The sequence below is a fragment of the Oryx dammah genome, unplaced genomic scaffold (genome assembly GCF_014754425.2).
Source record: "Oryx dammah isolate SB20612 unplaced genomic scaffold, SCBI_Odam_1.1 HiC_scaffold_11, whole genome shotgun sequence".
NCBI classification, from domain to species: Eukaryota; Metazoa; Chordata; class Mammalia; order Artiodactyla; family Bovidae; genus Oryx; species Oryx dammah.
Genome location: NW_024070195.1, coordinates 34,138,405 through 34,158,370, shown reverse-complemented (window position 1 = coordinate 34,158,370; position 19,966 = coordinate 34,138,405). Strand labels below are relative to the sequence as shown.

The window sequence follows — 19,966 nt, the reverse complement described above, 5'->3', positions numbered from 1 at the left end:
CTGTCCAGTAATGTACCATCCTCCCCAGAAAAACCAGAAACAGATTTTTTTTTAAATGGGGGCCATTTTATTAGAGTCCAGGAATATCAGCTTTGGGCAGCAGCTGAGGGCAGCTTCACGTAACTCTTCATGGGGGGCAGCGGCCGGATCTTTCGGCCTGCCCAGCCCCCCTTGCGGTGCCATCGCCCACTGTTCGGCCTCTTTCCCAGCCAGCGATTCCGCCCAGCCTTGCCGATGACCCGTTTGTTGTGGTCAACGTTGGAGACTCGGCCCACTGTGGCTATGCACGTCTCCAGAAGCTGATGGAGAGAGCAAATGGAGGGGAATGCACCATGCGAGGAAAGAGCCTGACACGTTGAGGGCAGGGACTCTGGGGAACTTCTCAAACTCAGGAGAGAAAGAGAAAATACGGGGAAAATACAACATAAGGGAACCCGAATGCAGGTCCTACAGTAGTTGAGAATGAAAGGCACTGCTCCTTACTGCCAGCCTGACAAGACACACCTGGTCACATGGCAGAAAAGGACAGATCTAGCTCCAGGCACTTCCCAACATAAAACACCTGGGAGCTATCCTGGACAAGTAAGGTACATTCCAAAAATTCCTCCTGTACTGACCCCCCCCTCACCTGCACTCCCCACCCACCCACCCCCACCTCGAACCTGCATCTGTCGCTTAGAGGGCAGCTGGATAATGGCTGTCCCGTTCACCTTCCGCAGCAGCACGCCACAGGTCCCTGGGGAAGGGAAGAAACAGCTGCGACCCTCCACAGAGCAGGAGGTGGGAGCAGATTTTCCAGGGCCACCACCCCACACACTGCCCTTGCTTTCCCTTTGAGGAGTAGAGACAGTGAAGCAGGAGGCATGTGTGGTTTTCGATCAAAAACACAACCACCTCTTCAGCCTTGTTCTTCCCTCTTTTTCTCTGCCAGTGGACAAGATGTGGGCCCATGGGTTCAGAGAGCTGCAACCTCAAGTACTCCCTGGCCTTTCAAACTGTAAGATCCCAACAAGTTCCTTTCTTCATACCTGCGGCTCGGATATACTGGGCCCCGCGGCCTGGCTCACTCTCCACATTGTTGATGAGGGTCCCCACTGGCAAGGCCCCAAGAGGATGGGCGTCCCCTTCCCGAGCAGCAACTAAAAGACAGAATTTCGTCAGCACCAGCACCCTTGAGCCTCTCAGCCCACACACATCTGGTGGCCATCACTCACCTGCCATTCGGCCTATGTGGTCAGAGTTCAGGATTGTATCTCCAGCCTTCATGTTTTCTGTGGCAATGATCCAGCGTTTCCGGTTGCCCCCAGCAACCAGAGCTATGTCTGCTGACCTGTGCAGAGTGAGGGACAGGTAAGCAAACCACCTAGGTAGCCTCGCATCTCCTGAAAAGCCACAGAGCAGTCATCCAGCCACACAACCACTTCACATCCCAAACTTGCCTACAGGGATCATAGCGGACAAATATGACCTTCTCCTCAAAGGGTCCTGGCTTGGATTCCTGCTCGGGCCGGAACCGCAGAAAGTCAATCATTCGATAACGCTGCTTGTGGCCCCCACCAATACCATGCACCTGGATACGGCCTGTGGTCAGGATAGCAAGGATCATGACCAGGTCAGATGAGTCAGTTCCCAGCACTGGGAACAGACACATCCTAGGCAGAGGGCTGTGCTTTCCCAACATTATGACACAAGCAGAAAATGATTAAAATTTGCATAGCACAATGAGGTAAATGGGAGTGAACACCCATGTGGAACTTGGTAAAAACACAATTAACAGGGGGTGCTTCCCTGCTGGCTCAGTGGTAAAGAAGCTGCCTGACAATGCAGGAGACAGAGGTTTGATCCCTGGTCTGGGAAGATGCCACATGCTATGGGGCAACTAAGCCCGTGGGCCACACTATTGAGACTGTGCTCTAGTGTCTGGGAACTGCAACTACTGAGCCCACATGCTTCAACTACTGAAGCATGAGCGCCCTAGAGCCCGTGCTCCACAAGAAAAGCCACGTAGCCCCAGCTTGCCACAAGTAGAGAAAAATCCTGAGCAGCAACAAAGATCCAGTACAGCCAAAAATAATTTTTGAAGGGTGTGCAGGAAAATATCATGGAACTTCCTGAGTATGTCCAGTTTTCTTCCATTACCTATCTTTAGAAGCACAGCCTATTTATGTTGTTTTATATTCTGTTCTCTCACTCTTACATACTACATGCAGGAGTCGTCCAATAAATGCTTTTTAATTAGATTCCTGTGCCTATATCAAAATACAGGCCAAGGGTCCTACCATGTTTTTGCTCTTTACTGCTGAAATCTTCTTGCCCTCGTTATTACCTGTGTGGTTTCGGCCCCCAGACTTCCTCATCTTTACTGGCATAGTGGTATACTTCGTACGACTCTTCCAGGACACAAACTTAGCACTAAGGGCCACAGAGGTAAGGACTGGGCGGCAGGGAAGCAACATCGACGCAGAGGGCAGCTGAAGGAGGACATTGTTTGTCACCTAGAAATAAACAGAAATCTTTTTCACTTGAAAGCTAATTGAAGGAGAAGCCTCAGAGAGCCAAGGGAGAGGGCACAAAGTTTAGCTTGTGGCTTCCTTCCTCCTGGAAGCGTCCCAGACCAGCTACCCCAAAACTCTACCCTTCATAGCCTGCACAAATACCAGTTCAGAATGCTTATCTAGGTGCATGTGTGTTGATCACCTCTCTTCATCTGATCCTCTCACCTCTGAAGTGCTGATGGTGGTACACAGATATTCTTTAATGGAATATTCTCCCCTTGGTGCATCTTCTTCCAAATTTGCCTCAAAACTCTCCTCTAAGAAACTTTTCCTTCCTTAAACAACTACCTTCTCCAGTTCAGTTCAGTTGCTCAGTTGTGTCCGACTCTTTGCGACCCCATGAATCGCAGCATGCCAGGCCTCCTTGTCCATCACCAATTCCCAGAGTTCAATCAAATTCACATCCATCGAGTCGGTGATGCCACCCCGCCATCTCATCCTCTGTCGTCCCCTTCTCCTCCTGCCCCCAATCCCTCCCAGCATCAGTCTTTTCCAATGAGTCACCTCTTCGCATGAGGTGACCAAAGTACTGGAGTTTCAGCTTTAGCATCATTCCTTCCAAAGAAATCCCAGGGCTGATCTCCTTCAGAATGGACTGGTTGGATCTCCTTGCAGTCCAAGGGACTCTCAAGAGTTTTCTCCAACACCACACTTCAAAAGCATCAATTCTTTGGTGCTCAGCCTTCTTCACAGTCCAACTCTCACATCCATACATGACCACAGGAAAAACCATAGCCTCGACTAGACGGACCTTAGTCGGCAAAGTAATGTCTCTGCCTTTGAATATGCTATCTAGGTTGGTCATAACTTTTCTTCCAAGGAGTAAGCGTATTTTAATTTCATGGCTGCAATCACCATCTGCAGTGATTTTGGACCAGCGCTGGTTAATTCCTATATATCTATGTACCACCATCAGCACCAATGCCTTCTGCCCATTTTGCTGCATGTTTCTGAGAATTTTCCAAATATGAATGGAGGGGAGAGATCATTTATGTCTTGTTCCCTACTGTTTTCTTAGCATTTACACAGTAGGTTGGTTTGGTTTTGAATTTGAAGTACACATCTGCCAAACTCTACCATCAGTCTGAAAGGTCCAGAGATGGTAAGACTAACTTTTCTGTATCACTAGTTACCCATGTCAACAAATTGGCACTTGCCATGGGTGCCTGCCATCTACCTCTACAAGGATTAAATCATGTGCTGCAGCAGTTGCTGACCTCCAACACCCTCTGATGGAGCTCAGGATGGAGAGCAGAAATGAGGCACCTGTGTTCCCAAAAACCTGGCATGACAGATCTTCAGATAGATATTCTCAGGAGCTGATTTTTATGAGCCCAATTCTTTTATCTCTTCTTATCAAGAAAAACACTAAAATTCTTCATGGTGACAACTGTTTCTCGTGACTAGCAGAAGCTTCATGAAACCAGCAGAAACATTTTTTAAAAAACTGTGCTTGATTGCAGCCCACTCCCCCTTTACCAAAATCACATACATACTGTCCTTCCCTTCTACCTCTCTGGAGCAGTTTCTCAGAGCTATCTGAGGTGCTATCTCCTGGGCTGCAGTCCTCACATGTCCCCAAATAAAAACTCTCATGCCATGCTTTTTTAAAGTCGACACCCTTAGGAACTTCGTGATATCTTCATGTTAGTTTCCAATTCTCGGTTATCTTGACCTTAATTCCATAATCTCAGTAGTAACTCAGCCTTAATGGTTAAGAGTCCGGGCTTTGAAGCCAGACTGCCTAGCTCCAATGGTTGGTGTATGACCTTGACTACTGATGTATTCTCGTATGTAAACTGGAACTGATAATAACTGCAAATGGTTAAAAGGAATTCACTTATTTAAAACGTTTATTATGCTTGGCTTATAAGAAGACAATAAAGGTGTTACTGAAACTTGTACTTTTGTCTACAAATCACTTCACCTCCAGTATCTCGTTTGAGGACTCCAGTGACCCTGTGAGATAGAAACACTTAGAAAGGAGAAAGCTGAGGCTGAGCGTGACTTATTAAAGGTCACGGGCCTATGTGACTCCAAATCAGACTCTCATCTCCCACCTCGACTCTCCTGGAGGCCCCTCTCCAGCAGCCGGAGTGGAAACAACTACATTCCCGGGTAAGATGGATTACCTGGGCGGCAGGGAGCAGGCGTGGGCCGGGGACGGCGGCAATCCGGGGGGTCAGGCTCAGTGAGCCAAGAGCGCGGGTCACTGCCCGCAGGGCCATGAGTTTGGCCAGACTCGGGCGTGCTCAGGACTCCACCATCACCTTTAGCCTGGCCGCCTGGCGCTGCCGGATGACGGTAACAGGTTCCCGTGCCGTCGCTCCAACATGACGTAAAAAGAGGCGGGCCGAGAACCCGACCCAAAGCTAGACACACATCTTCTTTCCTTCCTGAGCATAGTATAGCCAATCCCGGAGCAACTCTTGGGTCGCGTGACTAGGGAACAGGTCCCGCCCCTCGGAGCCGTCAAAACAATTGCCTCGAGCGGCAGCCATGATAGATTTAAAGGGGCAGTACCGGCAGGAGCGGCAGCCAGACCAGACTGCGGGTGAGTCTTTGAGGGTACCTCTGGGGCTGAGAGTTGAGGTCCCGCTACCTCTTTGCTGCACTCCCGGAGAGATGAACAAATGAACCCCTCCGACTGAACTCACAGAACTCCAGACTCAAAAACTCCGCCCCCCCACGATTCTTCCCGCCCCTCGGCATCCAGACAGACGGACAGACGGCCTGCCCCGCCCCCTGTGCTACCGACTGACTCAGTAACCTCGGGATTGTCAGGCCCCAGGTCTTTGCCCGCGGCGTGGACCTCGGTCGCCCACCCGCATCTTCTGCCGGCCCATTTCTCTCTATCCCCACCCTGGGCCTCAGGGCAGGTCGACAGCTTGGGACACTTCTCCACCGCAGTCCCAGGCCCGGGAGATCGACTCCCAGCGCGATCCCGCAGCCGCTCACGGACCTGCCATTTTTCCCTGCATCATCGGGCTTCTGGGAGGCACCCTAAGGTGACTCCTCTCAGACTCTGTTAGTATGTGGTCATAATAGACACAAAGCCATAGAAGTGACTGGGCTAGGAATGACCAGGTCTTCCTTCTCACCCGTTCCCAGACACGCCCCTTGCCGCAGGTCTCAGATTAAATCTCACTCCCTTCTTGGGAGAAAATAGCTCCCCAGGCTTGGAGTGGGAGGTTGGCTTGGGGAAGGAGGAGGGCCGTTGGTCGTCTTTGAAGACCTGTAGGCAAGGGAGGGAGGGCGTTTGTCCTGGGTGGGGCTCCATGCCAGGTCCTCTGGGTGGCTGTGAAGTGGTGAGGGAAGGGGTGGGAACGCTGGACTTCTGGACTTTGGGCAGGGCAGATCCTTCTGAGTCCCTGGCTGCTTGAACAGAGTTTCTTCCGGGCTCCTGCCTGAACGCCACAACCAAGGGCTCTATACAGGTAAGAAGACTTCAAAGATGAGAAGCAAGGCCCTTTTGAGGAAGTAGGAAGACAGCCTGGAAGAAACAGAGCTGACCAGGCATGGAGATGCTGGGCTTAGCCCCGCGGGTGACTCAGCCTGAACACCTTGAGCCTCTAGGCCCCTCTCATCTGGGTGCTGCGATGAAAGCCCCTCTCTTTTTCGTCTCCCTCTCTGTCTTGATTTAACTTTGAAACTTATTCCTTCCCCTTTTTGGAAAACACTGCAGTATTTTCTGTATACTTTCTGCCTGGTTTAACTCCATTCCCTTTGCAGCTCTATCAGACACCTGCTGTGTTCTCTATGGTGCTGTCTCTCCTTTCCTGATTCCTTTTCCTAACCCAAACTCTCTTCTCCAGGTCCTTTTTTAAAAAATTGTGTTAATTCTAAATCCCTGCTACTTCTCTGCACCTTTGTTCTTTCTACAGTTTTTCTTCTTTCAAGTCAATTCCTTTCTCTCTGTCTTTCCCACAGCCTTAGCTTTGTGTCTAGTGTTGTTATAGGCAGTCTGCTCACTGGCCACTCTCCCTTCAATTAAACTTTAGGGTCCCCCTACCCCCACCCCTGCTATGGTCTCTTGTCCCTTCACTTGGATCCCTACCGCCCTCTAATCAAGGCGCACAGCCACTCTTTCCTAATCTTTACCCCAGCTGAGCTCTGTTGTTTCTCTGTAGCCCAGGCAAGGTCCCCTGGCCAGGATGTCAGGCCTGGTGTTGGGACAGCGGGATGAGCCTGCAGGGCACCGGCTCAGCCAAGAGGAGATCCTGGGGAGCACCCGTCTGGTGAGCCAGGGGCTAGAAGCTCTCCACAGTGAACACCAGGCTGTGCTGCAAAGCCTCTCCCAGACCATCGAGTGTCTGCAGCAGGGTGGCCATGAAGAAGGCCTGGTTCATGAGAAGGCTCGGCAGCTGCGCCGTTCCATGGAAAACATAGAGCTGGGGCTGAGTGAGGCCCAGGTGAGCAGGAGGAGGTGGTGCCAAGTGGCCCCGGGTAGATGGAGGAGCAGTTGTCTGATTGGAGCTTGGGGGTCATTTGGGATCCTCTTGTCCTAGCAGCTTGGATTCATTCACCCAATAAATATGTATTAAGTCTCTACCACATGCCAGACACTACTCTCCAGACACATCACTGAACAAGAACAACCATAAATCTTGGCCATCTTGGAGCTTATATTCTAGCTGGGAGAGGCAGGCTTTAGACAAATAAATAAATGACTCAGTATGCCAGAGTGATAATCGTTAAGGACAAAAGGATAAAAATCAAGCAAGGAAGGGGGTTAGGGTGTACGGGGAGAGGATGCAATTTTAGATAGGGTGGCCAATAGAAGCCTCACTGGAAAGGTGTCATTTGAGCAAAGAGTTGAAGACGAAGGAAAAAGTCATACAATAAATGGGGGAAGAACATCTGAAGCACCGTGCAAAGGCCCCGATCTGGAGCCTTTCTGGTGAGTTCAGTGAAAGGCCCGCGTGGCTGCTGGACTGTGAATATGGGGAAGCAAAATAGAAAATGAAGAGGCAGTTGGGGTGGGGGCAGATCACGTGGAACTGTAGGCCATCATAAGGACTCGGCTTTTACTGTGAGTGAGATGGAAGCTATTGGAATGTGTTGACCGGAGGAGTGATGTGGTCTAACATTTTGAAAAGACTGTCATCTGGCTGCAGGGTTGAGAACAGACTCTAGGGGGACAGGGGAAGAAACAAGGAGACCAGTGAGGAGGCAATTACCGTAATCCAGGTGGGAATTGATAGTGGCTTGGCCCAGGCTGGCCCTGGAAGTGGTGAGAAATTTGATTCAGGGTATATTTGGAAGGTAGACTCATCACTACCCCACCCTACCTCCGAGTCTTGCTGGCTCCCCTCCCGCCTACCCCTCAACTCTCCTAGCCGGAGCCCAGCGCTCACAGGATGTGCCCACCTAGGTGATGCTGGCTTTGGCCAACCACCTGAGCACAGTGGAGTCGGAGAAACAGAAGCTGCGGGCACAGGTCCGGCGGCTCTGCCAGGAGAACCAGTGGCTCCGGGACGAGCTGGCCGGCACCCAGCAGCGGCTCCAGCGCAGCGAACAGGCCGTGGCTCAGCTGGAGGAGGAGAAGAAGCACCTGGAGTTCCTGGGGCAGCTGCGGCAGTACGACGAGGACGGGCACGCTGCGGTGAGCATGCGCAGGACAGCTGGGCGTCACCACACGCACAGGGCGTGGCTGCGTCATCCTCTCGAGGACCAGCAACCCTGCCCAACCTGCCCTGACCTGGCAGAATTCATGTCCTGACACCAGCTCCAGAGGACAGCAAGGGAGAAGCCAGTCACTCGTTCAGTCAGCATTTGATTACATGACTGCTGTGTGTCAGGCGCACTCTGCTGGGGTTGCAACAGTGAACAGACAGAGTTCCTGCTCCCATAATAATAGATTTTTGGCATTTGGACTGTTCCAATTCAGAATCCTAAGCGCTGTAGGTAGGGAAAACAGCCCAGTCGGGCAAGTCCTTCTAAAATTTGCTTTCGAAATGTGTGGAATTTAACCTTAATGCAACAGTCATTTATATTTCTCTGTGCCTTAGGCAAGGCAAGATGTGTGTCAGGTAGATCTGAGAAGCTACAAAACAAGAGTTCCTGCCTTCTCGAGCTTATAATGTAGCTGTAGGAACAAGGCTTACGTGTGAGAACATGTATGCGACAACACAAAGCAGCCAGTGCCCCGTGCTGAAGGAGAGGTTCAGGCAGTGTGGGAGGAGTCCCAAGGAGATAGGTTCGTAGGGGCTGGGATGGACTGAAAGATTCACAGAGGAGGGCAGGGTACAGGGATGGGTAAGATTTAGGTTGGATTATTTTATTTAACTGGATTAGGAATTGAGGTGGATTTTGATGGTCTATGAGGGAGAAGGGGGAGCTCTCTAGACCAGATGTGTGTGTGTCTGTGTGTGATAAGGCACCAGGGCTGGAAAGGTGGCCTGACCCAGGGACAGTGGGATGATTTGACAGTGGGTCACCCTGGTGAAGTTGGGCAGGAGAATTGGAAGTGTTTGTACAAGGCTACAGTGCTTGTTGGGGTGAAGCATTTTTGCCTGGTATGAAAGTAGGTTGACAGAACTGGGCATTACGTCCAGAACAAGCGGGGGCAGATGATGGACACCAGGCAGAGCTAGACACTCTGGGTGCATGTTAATAAGATAGGACACACCCCTGCCTTCAGGGGAGACCGGACAGACATGTAATCAGTGTAAACACATGGGATCAACGCGGGACTATAATTACCAGAGTCGAGGGAGAGAGAGATGGCGGGTAAGGGTACTTAGGAAGGAAACTCTGGATATGAAGGAACGGAAAGTCATGAGATTTTGGCTGAAGCATCTCTTGTTTGTTTGGGGTGTTTTTTTGTTGTTGTTTTGTTCTTGGTTGCACTGCATGGCTTGGAGGATTTTAGTTCCCCAACCGGGGATCAACCTGCGCCCCCTCCAGCGGAAACTCAGAGTCTTAACCACTGGACTATTAGAGAAACGCCCATCTTTGTTTTTCTACGAACAAGAGAGGCCTAGGCTTGGCAGGACAGATGCTGGCCTTCCCAGGGGCAAGGACAGCGACAGGGAATTTGTCCTATACCCCACCTGTCAATGATGTCACGGTTTAGAGGGGGCTTGAAGAGGCTGCCAGGGCTATCTCATCTAAGACATGCTGCTGCTTCCCTTCCAGGAGGAGAAGGAAGGTGATGCCTCCAAGGATTCCCTGGATGACCTCTTCCCCAACGAGGAGGAAGAGGACCCCAGCAATGGCTGTGAGTCTGCCTCTGGAGTTGGAGGGTGAAGTGGGGGCAGCAAGGGGGCTGGTGAACACAGGATGCTCACCGTCCAGGAATGGGTTCTCCACTGCCTCTGGAGATGTGCTAGGGACCAGTACTTTGAGTCCCTCAGCTTCCCCCTTATTCATCAACATTTATTAAACACATACCCCATGCCAGGCACTGTGCCGGGCACCAGGGATTCCAAGATGAGAAGGTTGTGATTCTTGCCGGTAAGGAGCTCACTCGAGACTGGGAGAGTGCCCCTGGAGTGAAGAGCATGAGCTCCTCAAGGGAAAGGACCAGGTCTTTCTTATCTTTGTATCCCTGGTGCAGGCCCTTGCTCAGGATTTCTGAGTAGTTGTTTTTTTTTCAGTTGCACTGGGTCTTTGTCATTGTGCGCCGGCTTTCCCTAGTTGTGGCCAGTCGGGGCTGCTCTTCGTTGCGGTGCTTGGACTTCTCATTGCAGTGGCTGCTCTTGCTGCGGAGCACAGGCTTTAGGCACATGGTCTTCAGTGGTTGCAGCACTCAGGCTTTAGAGGGAGGGCCCAGTTGTTGTGGGGCGTGGACTTAGTTTCCCTGTGGCATGTGGAATCTCCCCCAACCAGGGACTGAACACGTGTCCCCTGCAGTGGCAGCCAGATTCTCATACACTGTACCACCAGGGAAGTCCATCGAGTAGTTTGTTGAATGAATGAATGACCGAGTGAACAAATGGGATTGTGATGGGCACAGAGGCAAAGAGGTGAGCAGAGGAGTAGCAGTTGAGGGACTTCCCTAGTGGTCCAGTGGCTAGGACTCCGAGCTTTCACTGCTGTGGGCCCAGGTTTGATCCCTGGCTGGGGAACTAAGATCCTGCAAGCTGTGGTGCAGCCAATACAATTTTAAGAAAATAAGAGTAGCAAGTTGAGGCAGGTCTCTCGGCAGGCAGGGAGCCTCGTGGGGGTTGGTCACAGGCAGGGAAAAAGACCTGAGTGGGGAGGGGTGGGCGGACAGCGGAGGGAGAGCTGGTGTCATCTGAGGGAGTCTCTGTTGTCTTCTGCGTCGGGGTAGTGTCCCGTGGCCAGGGCGCCCAGCACAGCGGCTATGAGATCCCGGCGAGGTTGCGCACACTGCACAATCTGGTGATCCAGTACGCAGCCCAGGGTCGCTATGAGGTGGCCGTGCCACTCTGCAAGCAGGCGCTGGAGGACCTGGAGCGCACATCCGGCCGCGGCCACCCCGACGTGGCCACCATGCTCAACATCCTGGCTCTGGTGTATCGGTGAGTGCTGTGTCCTCTCAGGAGCCTGCCTCCAGGCGTGGTCCCACCTTGACCCACCTCTGGCTCTCATTCCTCCTCTCCACAGGGCACCTCTTCTCCCCCCCACCAGGGGGCTTCCTTGTCTCATGCTTTTACACCTGAGCCCTTGACCTCAGAATCCTCAGCCATCAGGCTTTTGGCTTCTCCTGTCTCTCCTCTGGGGAGGGTCTTTTTCTCTGTTCCTGTCTCTTGCATCCTGTGCCTTTGGCCTCCTCCGGGCATGGCCACGCTCTGGGGGTGGCGGTGAACCCCTCTCACTGCTCCCACCAGGCTTCCTGTCTCCTCATGGCGGGGCGCAGCCCCTAAATGTACCTTAGCTGTCCAGAAGGGAAGGAAGTAAGGAGATGCTCAGCGGCAGAGTTTGGGCTAACCCCTTGTCGCTTTTGTCCTCTTACAGGGACCAGAATAAGTACAAGGAAGCTGCGCTCCTGCTCAATGATGCCCTCAGCATCCGGGAGAGCACCCTGGGCCGGGACCACCCTGCTGTCAGTACTCCTTGTCCTCCTTGCCCTGTGCTTCCTCCGCTTGTCCGTCTGCTGCTCTCAGCCCACTCCCCAGGGGTCTCAGGAGTGAGGCGTGGGGACTCCTTTTTCCTACTGTGCACTCATCGCAGTGGTTCTCAGCTCTCTCAGACCCAATATCTTCTTTTAAAAAAATTTTTTAATAGCAAAATAACTGCTTTCCAGTGTTGTTAGTTTCTGCTGTACAAAGGCATGAATCAGCCATGTGTATACATATATCCCCCTCCCTCTTGAGCCTCCTTCCCACCCCTTTAGGTCATCACAGAATATACAGCTGAGTTCCCTGTGATGACTCCCTCTTATAATGAATATTTTCCTGAAATTTAACTCATATAGTGTATACCTACCTATATAATTTCCTCAAAAGTTGAATGATACTCTATTAATGTAAGAGAGAAACAAGGAAAGTAATTTATAATAAGAGATATAATACTTTACAGTAAAGCGAAAATACAGTAACAGTTGTGTTGAGTACAGCAATGTTAGAAGACATAGTAGTCTGATATACAATGAATGAAAAACTTTAGATGTGAAAGTCGCTCAGTAGTATCTGACTCTTTGTGACCCCATGGCCTATGCAGTCCATGGGATTCTCCAGGCCAGAATGCTGGAGTGGGTAGCCTTTCCCTTCTCCAGGCGATCTTCCCAACCCAGAGATCGAACCCAGTTCTCCCGCATTGCAGGGTGATTCTTTACCAGCAGAGCCACAGGGGAAGCCCTTTAGATGTAGAAGAAGTAAAACTAGTAAATCTTTCATGTAAAAGTATGTACTAGGAATGCAAAGTCAAGTGGGCCTTAGGAAGCATCACTGTGAACAAAGCTAGTGGAGGTGATGGAATTCCAGTTGAGCTGTTTCAAATTCTAAAAGAAGATGCTGTTAAAGTGCTGCACTCAATATGCCAGCAAATTTGGAAAACTCAGCAGTGGCCGCAGGACTGGAAAAGGTCAGTTTTCATTCCAATCCCAAAGAAAAGCAATGTCAAAGAATGTTCAGAGTACTGCATAATTGCTCTCATCTCACACAGTAGCAAAGTAATGCTCAAAATTCTCCAAGCCAGGCTTCAACAGTACCTGAACTGAGAAATTCCCGATGTTCAAGCTGGATTTAGAAAAGGTAGAGGAACCAGAAATCAAATTACCAACATCCGCTGGATCATAGAAAAAGCAAGAGAGTTCCAGAAAAACATCTACTTCTGCTTTATTAACTATGCCAAAGCTTTTGACTGTGTGGATCACAACAAACTGTGGAAAATTCTTCAAGAGATGGGAAAACCAGACCACCTTACCTGCCTCCTGAGAAATCTTTATGGAGGTCAAGAAACAACAGTTAGAACCAGACATGGAACAACGGACTGGTTCCAAATTGGGAAGGAGTACATCAAGGCTGTATATTGTCACCCTGCTTATTTAACTTCTATGCAGAGTACATCATGCAAAATGCTGGGCTGGATGAAGCACAAGTTGAAATCAAAAGATTGCCGGGAGAAATATCAATAACCTCAGATATCAGATGACACCACCCTTATGGCAGAAAGCAAAGAAGAACTAAAGAGCCTCTTGAAAGTGAAAAAGGAGAGTGAAAAAGCTGGCTTAAAATTCAACATTCAAAAAACGATGATCATGGCATCTGGTCCCATCACTTCATGGCAAATAGATAGGGAAACAATGGAAACAGTGAGAGACTTTATTTCCTTGGACTGCAAAATCACTGAAGATGGTGACTGCAGCCGTGACATTAAAAGATGCTTGCTCCTTGGAAGAAAAGCTATGACCAACCTAGACAGCACGTTAAAAAATAGAGATATTACTTTGCCAACAAAGGTCCATCTAGTCAAAGCTATGGTTTTTCCAGTGGTCATGTATGGATGTGAGAGTTGGAATATAAAGAAAACTGAGTGCTGAGGAATTGATGCTTTTGAACTGTGGAGTTGGAGGAGACTCTTGAGAGTCCTATGGACTGCAAGGAGATCCAACCAGTCAATCCTAAAGGAAATCAGTCCTGAATATTAATTGGAAGGACTGATGCTGAAGCTGAAACTCTAATACTTTGGCCACGTGATGAGAAGAACTGACTCATTGGAAAAGACCCTGATGCTGGGAAAGATTGAAGGCAGGAGGAGAAGGGAATGACAGAGGATGAGATGGTTGGATGGCATCACCACCTCGATGGATGTGAGTTTGAGCAAGCTCTGGGAGTTGGTGATGGACAAGGAAGTCAGGCGTGTTGCAGTCTATGGGGTCACAAAGAATCGGACATGACTGAGCAACTGAACTGAACTGAGCTGATGTACTAGGAAAAGGACAGAGCAGGAGTTCCCTGGTAGTCCAGTGGTTAGGACTCCATGCTTTCACTGCCAAGGGCCTGGGTTCAATCCTTGTTCAGGGAACTAAGATCACACAAGCTGCATGGTGCAGCCAAAGTAGTAATAATAGTAGTATCAACAATAGTAAATAAATTTTTAAAGTTAAAAATGACAGAGCAGAAATGTTGGCATATATAAGATTAAAATCTAGTGTTAGATTAAGTAGTAATAGATCAGGTTTCTTTGTGATAAGAGAAAGAGAAATAACTTTAAATAGGGTCAGCATATAAAACAAATGCTAGGTGTGTCAAAGGGAAGAAGATGAGAAATAAGGTATTTTTCAAAATGAGCTGGCTGGAAAAGAATTCCCTGTGTTATGACATGTGATAGGGAAGGATGATGTGTCTCAGGAAGCATAACTCCTGTCTTGATATCCCACCAAGTATCAAAGCTTATATTTAGTGTTTGAGTGTCTGGCAGGGCAATCAAAAGTTGCCTGAGCTGTCCCATACAGGTACCACATCTGTAGCACACTTGCTCCCCCAAAGGTATTAGTGCCCACAGTCTTTATGGCAACCAAAGGAAACCCCGCCTTCAGAAATGTCTAAAAATCTCCTTAGAGGGTGAGACCACCCCCGTGGGGAATCTCAGAGCCTTGGGGGGTCAGCACTTTCCCCTTCCCCAACTCACCTGTGGCTCGGGTGGGAGATCCATTTGTCTGGGAGTTGGGCAGCATGGGGCCTTGCTGTTCCAGGTCCTTTGTCTGATGGGGACAGGCCTGTCTTCCTAGGTGGCGGCCACACTCAACAACCTGGCTGTGCTCTATGGGAAGAGGGGCAAATACAAGGAGGCAGAGCCGCTGTGCCAGCGGGCACTGGAGATTCGAGAAAAGGTGCCCGTGCCCTTCGCCTGTTCTTCCCTGTTGCGGTGACCCCTTCTCCCCCGTCTCTCTTCTGATCTACCCTTTTCCCTTCACTTTTTGACTCACCCTCCGTCTCTCCCTATTCCCTGTTCCTTCATTCCCTACCCGCTGCTCCCTGTGTGGGCACGTGCGCGTGCGTGTGCGTATACACACACACACACACACACACACACACACGCATAGTCACAGCCATCTGTGTCTCCTTTGCACCACTCCAGGTCCTGGGTACCAACCACCCAGATGTGGCAAAGCAGCTAAACAACCTGGCCCTGTTGTGCCAAAACCAGGGCAAGTATGAGGCTGTGGAACGCTATTACCGGCGGGCACTGGCCATCTATGAGGGGCAGCTGGGGCCGGACAACCCTAACGTGGCCCGGACCAAGAACAACCTGGTAAGGGAGGGAGGGCAGACACAGTGGGAGGAGGGGAGGGGGTGCACCGTAGTCTGGTACATGGCCTCATCGCCTTTGTGCCCAGCTCGAGGGCTGCCTCTGGGTATTGAGGGGTCTGGTCCCTTCCTGTGGGAAGGCAGAAGTTCCGTGGCCTCTCAGGAGTGGAGTGGGAACACCCTGGATCCTGCAGCTGGACAAGGAGGGGGTGAGGAAGATCTCTGCGGAAAGTCATAAAGAGACCAAGAAGTGGAAATGCCAGGCCTGGCTGAGACTTCGTCTCCACCTTTTGTTCCCATGTTTTTGCCTTCCCGCCCCCAGGCTTCCTGTTACCTGAAACAAGGCAAGTATGCTGAAGCTGAGACTCTCTACAAGGAGATCCTGACGCGTGCCCACGTGCAGGAGTTTGGCTCTGTGGATGGTGAGTGGTGAGGGCCTGGGTGGGGCGCTGCAGGGAGGAAGCGAAATGCAGACCAAAGGTTGGTGGGGGGAGGGTTGATCACAGTGGTTCCATGGGGAGCCAGACCCCTGTAGTCCAGCGCTATTGGCCTCTGGGTCCTGGCTCCCCACTTAGTGTCCAGCTCTGTTCTCTAACCTCTCCACCCCATCCCGTGTATCACCCCCAGATGACCACAAGCCCATCTGGATGCATGCAGAGGAGCGGGAGGAAATGAGCAAAGTGAGTTAGGGGCCCAGCCTGGGGAGCCAGGGACTTTTGGGGCCTCTGACTTATTCCTGCACCAGCCCTAGCTGCATGGCGCCTTCCCAGACCCAGCCTGCACCCCAGCCCTGTGCCAGCTTGTACCGCAGAATCTCTGTACATTCACCTCTGGCTTTCCTTCCTGCTCTGTCCTCCTGCAGAGCCGGCACCGAGAGGGCAGCACACCCTATGCTGAGTATGGAGGCTGGTACAAGGCCTGCAAAGTGAGCAGGTGAGAAGCTGGCATGGGCGTGTGGGCTCAGACGCCCTCCATCAACCCCAGATCCCCCCTCCTGGCCCTTCCCCTGCTTCCCGGGGACTTTCCCTTAGCCTTGGCTCTGCTTCCTCTCTCTCCTGCTTGTTTCCTGAGTCCATTTTCTCTTCCTTCCCTGGTATCCCTCTGCCGCAGCCCTACAGTGAACACGACCTTGAGAAACCTCGGAGCTCTGTACAGGCGCCAGGGAAAGCTGGAGGCAGCTGAGACCCTGGAGGAATGTGCCCTGCGCTCCCGGAAACAGGTCAGGGACCAGGAGGGGAAGGAGGTCCAGAGGTAGGGCCCTGGAGACAGGAGCGGGGCCCACTGAGGCTGCTTGTGAGTCTCTGAAGAGTAAGAGGAGAGGCTGAGGAGGAAGAAGGGAGAGGCTGGTGAGACAGTCTTGTGGTTGTGGTTGTTTTTAAGTATGTTCTTACCCCTCACCTGCCCTTTGCAGTTAGGACTCCAAGTTCAAGGTTCACTTCACTAAATGGCACTATTAACAGGGAAAGACCGCCTTTCGACAATGTGAAGAATCTTGTGAGGAGGGGCATGGGCGCTGTGGGTGAACAGGCTGCAGGTGAGGGAAGCTCTGAGTCAAGAGTTTCTCAAATCATGAGTCTTGACTCACTGGGTCCTGAAATCAATTCATGGTGGGCCTTGGCTAAAGATAGATGTGGATCTCTAACACATTGCAAATAGAAAAGGTGAGTGTCTCCTTTCCAGTATGTGTGTAGTCCAAAGTCACAAGGGACACTCTTTCCTTTGTTGTGGCTGGTAGTGAGAAAAAGTTTAAAGTCCCACCCTGAAGAGTTCAGAAGTGGGAAGTCCCTGTTCCTTCTTTTCCTTCCAGGGCACTGACCCAATCAGCCAGACCAAGGTGGCCGAGCTGCTTGGGGAGGGTGATAGTGGAAGGACCTCCCAGGAGGGCCTGGGGGGCAGCGTGAAATTTGAGGGAGGTGAAGATGCCTCGGTGGCAGTGGAGTGGTCAGGGGTAAGTCTGATCATCGCACCTTGAACTCTCCCGCTTCTCCTTCTGGTGGTGACGAGAGGCTCTGAGCCCACCGGCTAGGAGGGCACCTTGTCCTCATTCCAGTCCAGTTAGCCTGTCTCTCTCGGGGGACTCTCTGCAAGCCAGCTGTTGACCAGGCTGGGCTTCTGGGGAAGGGGCAGGTGTCCGGAATCAAAGGCAGGAATAGACTCAGAGCTCAATCTCCCTGGGATCCCTTAGCCTCTGTTCCCCATCCCTCTCTGCCAGGACGGCAGTGGGGCGCTGCAGAGGAGCGGCTCTCTGGGCAAGATCCGAGATGTGCTTCGTAGAAGCAGCGAACTCCTGGTGAGGAAGCTCCAGGGGTCCGAGCCCCGGCCTTCCAGGTACGCACTGAGAGTGAGATACGGCACAGTACGCAGGGCTCTGGAGAAGTGTCTCGGGAGAGAAACAGGGAGGAGGTCAGTAGGATGGCCATGGAGAGAGGGTGGGAAAAATAATACCTAAGCAGATGCTGGTGACTGAGGAAGACGTGTGTGTGTGTGCTAGTGATTGAGGAAGACTGTGTGTGTGTGTGTGTGTGTAGGTCAGATGGTGAGGAGGTGTGTGTGTGTGTGTGTGTGTGTGTGTAGGTCAGATGGTGAGGAGGTGTGTGTGTGTGTGTGAGTGTGTGTGTAGGTCAGATGGTGAGGAGGTGTGTGTATGTGTGTGTGTGTAGGTCAGATGGTGAGGAGGTGTGTGTGTGTGTGTGAGTGTGTGTGTAGGTCAGATGGTGAGGAGGTGTGTGTGTGTGTGTGTAGGTCAGATGGTGAGGAGGTGTGTGTATATGTGTGTGTGTGTGTAGGTCAGATGGTGAGGAGGTGTGTGTGAGTGTGTGTGTAGGTCAGATGGTGAGGAGGTGTGTGTGTGTGTGTAAGTGTGTGTGTAGGTCAGATGGTGAGGAGACAGTGACATGAGTATGTGTGGTGGTGGCCAAGTGTCCCAAGCTTCAGGGCCACCCATGGGAAGAGAAGAGGCCTCAGTTTTTTCTTTTCCTTTGTAGCAGCAACATGAAGCGGGCAGCCTCCTTGAACTATCTGAACCAACCCAATGCAGCGCCCCTCCAGGTGAGAGCAGTGCTCATTCAGTGCATTGTGGGTGAGAAAAAGGACAACCCCAGTGGGAAGAGGGGAGAGTCACCTGGGATGAAGACGCTGTCAGGGAATTGGAGGTGGGCAGAGAGGAATCAGGCAGACAACTTGGGGGTGGTGACCCCCAAGGGACACTTTTGGGCCACAGATAGAAATAAATTAATCAGGAGGGGAACAGGAATTGCTGTTCTCTTAACAGGTACTTTAGAATTATGAATAATTAATGAATGATTTGGGGCTTCAGTGGTAAAGAATCCACCTGCAATTCTGGAGCCACAGGAAATGTGGGTTCGATCCCTGGGTCAGGAAGATCCCCTGGAGGAGGAAATGGCAACCCACTCCAGTATTCTTGCCTGGAAAATTCCATGGACAGAGGAGCCCTGGTAGGCTACAGTCCAGGGGGTTGCAAAGAGTCAGACACAACTGAACGACTGAGCAAGCACACACACGGAATGATTCGGGAATACTAACAGCTCTACCCCTATAGCCACCATACTCCTCATCTTGCAGAGTCAGCAGTAGATGAGAAGGGAAAAGGGGGGAAAAGAAGTATTACCTCATCTCCATTTGAGAAAACACAGCAATGATATTTTAATGGGAGATGACCACCTGTATCAGCACATTCAAAGTATATCCCTGTATTCATGTGGTTCTTCTAGGTATATTCTCCACCAAATCTTGGCCTTCTGGGAAGTCCTAGCAAAGGCAGCACAAGCCCTAGAGCTTGAGGTTGAGGTTCCAGATTCCACCCTAGGTCCTGAGAGAGACCGTAGCTGTGAGATGGACAGACTCCAGGGGACAGTCTTTGGGAACCTGGGGTCTGTGGGCTGATGGCTTGGTGGTGTCTGTTTCAGGTCTCCCGGGGCCTCAGTGCGAGCAGTATGGACCTCTCTTCAAGCAGCTGACATTCAACTCACGCCCCACGTCTGCTGGGTCCCCCCACAGCCCTCACAGCATTCCCTGTTGCTCCTGGCTCTTCCAGCCCCAAAGTGGGACAGTGAAGGGGGAGCAGTTAACCAGAAGATTGCTGCTGCCCTTAGGGTCTCAGCCCCCTCCTCAGGAATCCCCTTCAGGAAGGACCCTCAGGACATCCTCCCCCAATCCTGTGGTCCTCTAGAGTAGCTAGCTCTACTACTGGGGGCCCCCAAAGTGGGTAAGAAGCAGGTACGCACCTCAGAGATGCAGCCTACTGCTGGCTTTTCTGTCAGAGGGCTTGGGGCTGGCCAGCCCACCTGCCTTGCCCTGGCCTCTCTTGTTCCCTCTGCTGCCTCACTTCAGGTCCATGTATTTCACTTTTCTTAAATAAAAGAATCAGGTAACCACTGAGCCACTTGAGTCCTGATGGAGAGGGCAGGAAGCAAGGGTTGCGTCGGGGCCCTTTACAGAAGGGCGCAGGGTAGTGATGGATGGGGCAGCAGGAGGAATGTTGCTTCTTGGGTCTCTCCTCTCTTCCTTCCCCTGTTTGTATCCTCTCCAGCAGGGCCTGCAGGAAGGCATCTGGGGGAAGGGGGAGGCCCACAACCCAAGGAGAAGGTGCTGTGGACTGGCTTGTCAGGGACATGTGGCGGCCATGTGGCAGGACCCTGGAGTCCTGGCGCCACTGCTCCCGGCCTGTGAGGCCCTCTGTGGCGGCCCCTCCTCCTCCCAGCTGCTTGGGGGAAGGGAGGTCTAAGAAGG

General features: G+C 51.5%; 2 protein-coding genes and 1 long non-coding RNA gene across 11 annotated transcripts; 1 reads left to right on the top strand and 2 right to left on the bottom strand.

Moving 5' to 3' along the window:
* Positions 1-53: 53 nt before the first annotated feature.
* MRPL2 (mitochondrial ribosomal protein L2) lies at positions 54-5,536 on the bottom strand. 3 transcript variants are annotated; one of them, XM_040249615.1, is made up of 7 exons: positions 5,518-5,536; positions 2,327-2,495; positions 1,440-1,581; positions 1,215-1,330; positions 1,029-1,139; positions 663-736; positions 54-299 (listed from the first exon to the last, which is right to left on the bottom strand). In XM_040249615.1, exons 2-7 carry the CDS (start codon positions 2,454-2,456, stop codon positions 87-89), a joined length of 786 nt encoding a protein of 261 aa, XP_040105549.1. In that variant the 5' UTR covers positions 2,457-2,495; positions 5,518-5,536; the 3' UTR covers positions 54-86. The 3 variants fall into 3 exon arrangements, with proteins under 3 accessions (XP_040105549.1, XP_040105550.1, XP_040105547.1); XM_040249616.1 differs by lacking the exon at positions 5,518-5,536 and adding an exon at positions 5,079-5,240; XM_040249613.1 differs by lacking the exon at positions 5,518-5,536 and adding an exon at positions 4,688-4,874.
* Positions 5,020-19,615, top strand: KLC4 (kinesin light chain 4). 7 transcript variants are annotated; one of them, XM_040249581.1, is made up of 17 exons: positions 5,039-5,109; positions 5,993-6,071; positions 6,686-6,967; positions 7,930-8,160; positions 9,696-9,777; positions 10,834-11,044; positions 11,481-11,568; positions 14,698-14,799; positions 15,048-15,221; positions 15,540-15,639; positions 15,845-15,897; positions 16,080-16,150; positions 16,328-16,436; positions 17,025-17,165; positions 17,403-17,545; positions 18,202-18,265; positions 19,144-19,615. In XM_040249581.1, the coding sequence occupies exons 3-17, from the start codon at positions 6,710-6,712 to the stop codon at positions 19,192-19,194; spliced, it is 1,878 nt and encodes a 625-aa protein (XP_040105515.1). In that variant the 5' UTR covers positions 5,039-5,109; positions 5,993-6,071; positions 6,686-6,709; the 3' UTR covers positions 19,195-19,615. The 7 variants fall into 7 exon arrangements, with proteins under 7 accessions (XP_040105518.1, XP_040105513.1, XP_040105515.1 ...); XM_040249584.1 differs by lacking the exon at positions 5,993-6,071 and having other exon boundaries at positions 5,020-5,109; positions 17,430-17,545; XM_040249579.1 differs by lacking the exon at positions 5,993-6,071 and having other exon boundaries at positions 5,020-5,109.
* On the bottom strand, positions 13,342-16,330 carry LOC120870100. Its single transcript, XR_005722724.1, has 3 exons — positions 16,046-16,330; positions 14,598-15,666; positions 13,342-13,380 (listed from the first exon to the last, which is right to left on the bottom strand). It is a non-coding gene; the product is annotated as an uncharacterized LOC120870100 (long non-coding RNA).
* Positions 19,616-19,966: the final 351 nt, after the last annotated feature.